At 38.4% G+C, this 3,016-nt stretch overlaps 1 protein-coding gene across 1 annotated transcript; it reads left to right on the top strand.

Annotated features, from left to right (window-relative positions):
- Nucleotides 1-942: 942 nt before the first annotated feature.
- LOC132060170 (cytochrome P450 89A9-like) lies at nucleotides 943-2,754 on the top strand. The gene has a single exon (XM_059453073.1). It carries the CDS (start codon nucleotides 949-951, stop codon nucleotides 2,560-2,562), a length of 1,614 nt encoding a protein of 537 aa, XP_059309056.1. The 5' UTR covers nucleotides 943-948; the 3' UTR covers nucleotides 2,563-2,754.
- The last annotated feature ends 262 nt before the right edge of the window (nucleotides 2,755-3,016 follow it).

Here is a 3,016-nt window from a genome sequence, read left to right on the forward strand (position 1 = left end):
GCTCTGAGTGTGACAAAATCCTAACAGAGAGCACTTCCCCTTTAATGGCCTTATTCGGCCATAATCTAGATTAATCGAGGCTCAATGTGGGTGCATAGCGGACACAACTAATTACGCAATGTCCCTTTTTTAGGATACCGTATCTTGTCTCTATATTTAAAAGTTCTGCTAATGCAACCCCTTGAAAAATTCCTTTCGGAACAACGTTGGAGTTGGATCTAATATTCGCTTATATATTGCTCACCCTTACGGGTAAAACATTAAATTATCGTCTAACATTTATAATAACTCACAAAATTTTAGATCATGGTCTAACATCTAATAAGATTTTTAGTTTGCTCGCAAGATATCTTTAGATCGTGGACTAAAGATTCATACGTTACAAAAGAAATAAAAATAGGGTCATTTGCTAAATAACTGCCCAAAAAGGGACAACCGACGAAAATTTCACTGTTAGATGCTACATGGGTCCCTTCCAAAACATCCGATAAAATTGAAACAAGAGAAGATTAGTGTGATCCCATGCACATGGATGACATGCACAAATCGAAACACTAGGTGGCATATATATATATATATATATATAGCTCGAAAATGAATGCCTTCTAAGAAATCAATGATCATGTGAGAATGTATTGTTAGGCAGAGAGGATATGTGGTGACCCATTGTACAACAAAACAATATTATTTTTAATTGAGAAATCCTTATCTGCCCTATAAGGAGGAACAAGGTAGTGCACTTCTTTCTAAATAACATTGCCCATAACTCATATTCTAGCTGTTGTTATCCTATCATTAATTCTTTCTTTTTTCACACGCACAAGTCTATCTCCCAACACAATCTGCATATATAGCGATCAAAAACTCATAATGGTCATATCTCGTTCGAAAAGCTATCTTAGAGATCCAGTAAGAAGGATAATTAAGTTGTGCCCGATGTATATTGGTATGTTTGAGGATACAACTAGACAAATGGATTCTTGGTTCATCATTGTCATCCCTCTATCTCTATGTATTATCATCTCTTCATCCTTCATATTTCTCTTAAATCTTTTCTTTTTCTCCAATTCAAAAACCAAGAAGAATCTCCCACCAGGACCCTTTACATTTCCATTTATTGGGAACTTACCATTGTTGAGAAATAAATCCATAGCTGATATTGAACTCATCCTACAAAAACTCAAGTCCAAGTATGGTCCTATTATTACGCTCAAAATAGGTACTACAACTTCTATATTCATTACTAGCCACTCTTTAGCCTACCAAGCTTTAGTCCAACAAGGCGCTCTTTGCTCCGACCGTCCACTTGCATTACCGACCAATCAGATTTTAAGTAGCAATGACCGAAGCATCAATACCGCCTCGTATGGCCCCACGTGGCGGATCCTACGTCGAAACCTCAAGTTGGAAATGTTACATCCCTCTCTTATCAAGTCCCGGTCAAAATCCCGAGCTAATCGGGCACTAAGTATCCTCATTCAAAAGCTACACGATACAGCTGATTCTGAAGTGGGAGTGATGGTACTTGATCATATTAAGCATGCCATCTTCTGTCTTCTTGCCTTCATGTGCTTCGGGAACAAGCTCGACGAGGCTCAAATTATTCAAATAAAAGATTCACAGCATCGAGCACTTCTAGCCGTGCTCCAATTTAAAATACTTGACATTTTCCCCAGAGTCGGAAAATTAATCTTCAGAAACCGTTGGAAAGAGCTTATTGCATTACGAAAAGTGGTAGAGAGTGTATTCATACCTCTAATCCAAGCTCAAATAAAGCACAAAGAAGAAAAAGCCAACTCATGTGTTCATAAAAAAGAAGAGGAAACGGTTTGTTATGTCGATACGTTGCTAAATTTGGAATTGCCAGAGGAAAAGAGGAAACTTACTTACGAAGAGATTGTCAGCCTCTGTGGCGAGTTTCTCGGTGCAGCCAGCGATACAACATCCACCGCGTTGCAGTGGATTATGGCCAACTTGGTTAAGTACCCTGCCATTCAGGAAAAACTGTATAAAGATATACTGTGCAAAATTGAGGGACCCCAACAATCAAAGGTAGAAAATAGCAATAAGTTGATACCAGAGGAGGATTTGCAGAAAATGCCATATTTAAAAGCAGTGATCTTGGAAGGTCTAAGGAGGCACCCGCCATCTCACTTTTTGCTGCCACATAGAGTGACAAAGGAAATGGAATTGAACGGCTACGTCATACCTAAGAACGCTATAATCTATTTCATGGTGAGAGAAATGGGCATGGACCCAAATGTGTGGGAGGATCCAATGGATTTCAAGCCGGAGAGGTTCTTGATGGATCATAGAGATGGCGAACCATTTGATATAAGCGGAAGAAGAGAGAAGAAGATGATGCCATTCGGCGTAGGGAGGAGAATATGCCCGGGGTATGATTTTGCTATGCTCCATTTAGAGTACTTCGTGGCTAACTTGATTTGGCATTTCGAATGGAAGCCTGTGGAGGGAGACGACATTGATTTAACCGAGGAGTTAGACTTCACCTTTACCATGAAGAATCCACTTCGAGCTCGCGTCAGTCCCAGGCTGAACTGATTGTTTGCTATACGAAATCTTCTATTTGATCTTTTCCGTTGAAGCTTCACTGACCATATTACAATAAAATCAGCAATCATTGAATGTGCTGATCAGCTGAATGAGCTGATGTATGTATATTTCCCTGTAAATCAGACTTCAGCGAAATCATATAGTATATATTGTCTTTACAAATATAAATGTTTAAACAAACCACACTTCCAAGACACAACGAAAAATTAGTATGAGTTTTTGTGATAATTAGCAATATAAACTTTAATACAAGTTAGTAATTGAGTAAACATCATGCTAATGCAAGCAATATTTCTGGAATCTGTAAATGTCATGTCATTATAGACCAATGCACAACCAATGAACCAAAAACACAAAAGTAGCTATTTGGTTATTCAACCACAAGTCATAGTGCAGCTGTTTCGTTTTCCAATCCAACGACACAAAGTTGTTATAAAACAAA

The sequence above is a fragment of the Lycium ferocissimum genome, chromosome 6, assembly GCF_029784015.1.
Source record: "Lycium ferocissimum isolate CSIRO_LF1 chromosome 6, AGI_CSIRO_Lferr_CH_V1, whole genome shotgun sequence".
NCBI classification, from domain to species: Eukaryota; Viridiplantae; Streptophyta; class Magnoliopsida; order Solanales; family Solanaceae; genus Lycium; species Lycium ferocissimum.

Coding starts and splice junctions, on each gene's coding strand:
- LOC132060170 (XM_059453073.1), top strand. CDS start 949: ATGTTTGAGGATACAACTAGACAAATGGATTCTTGGTTCATCATTGTC.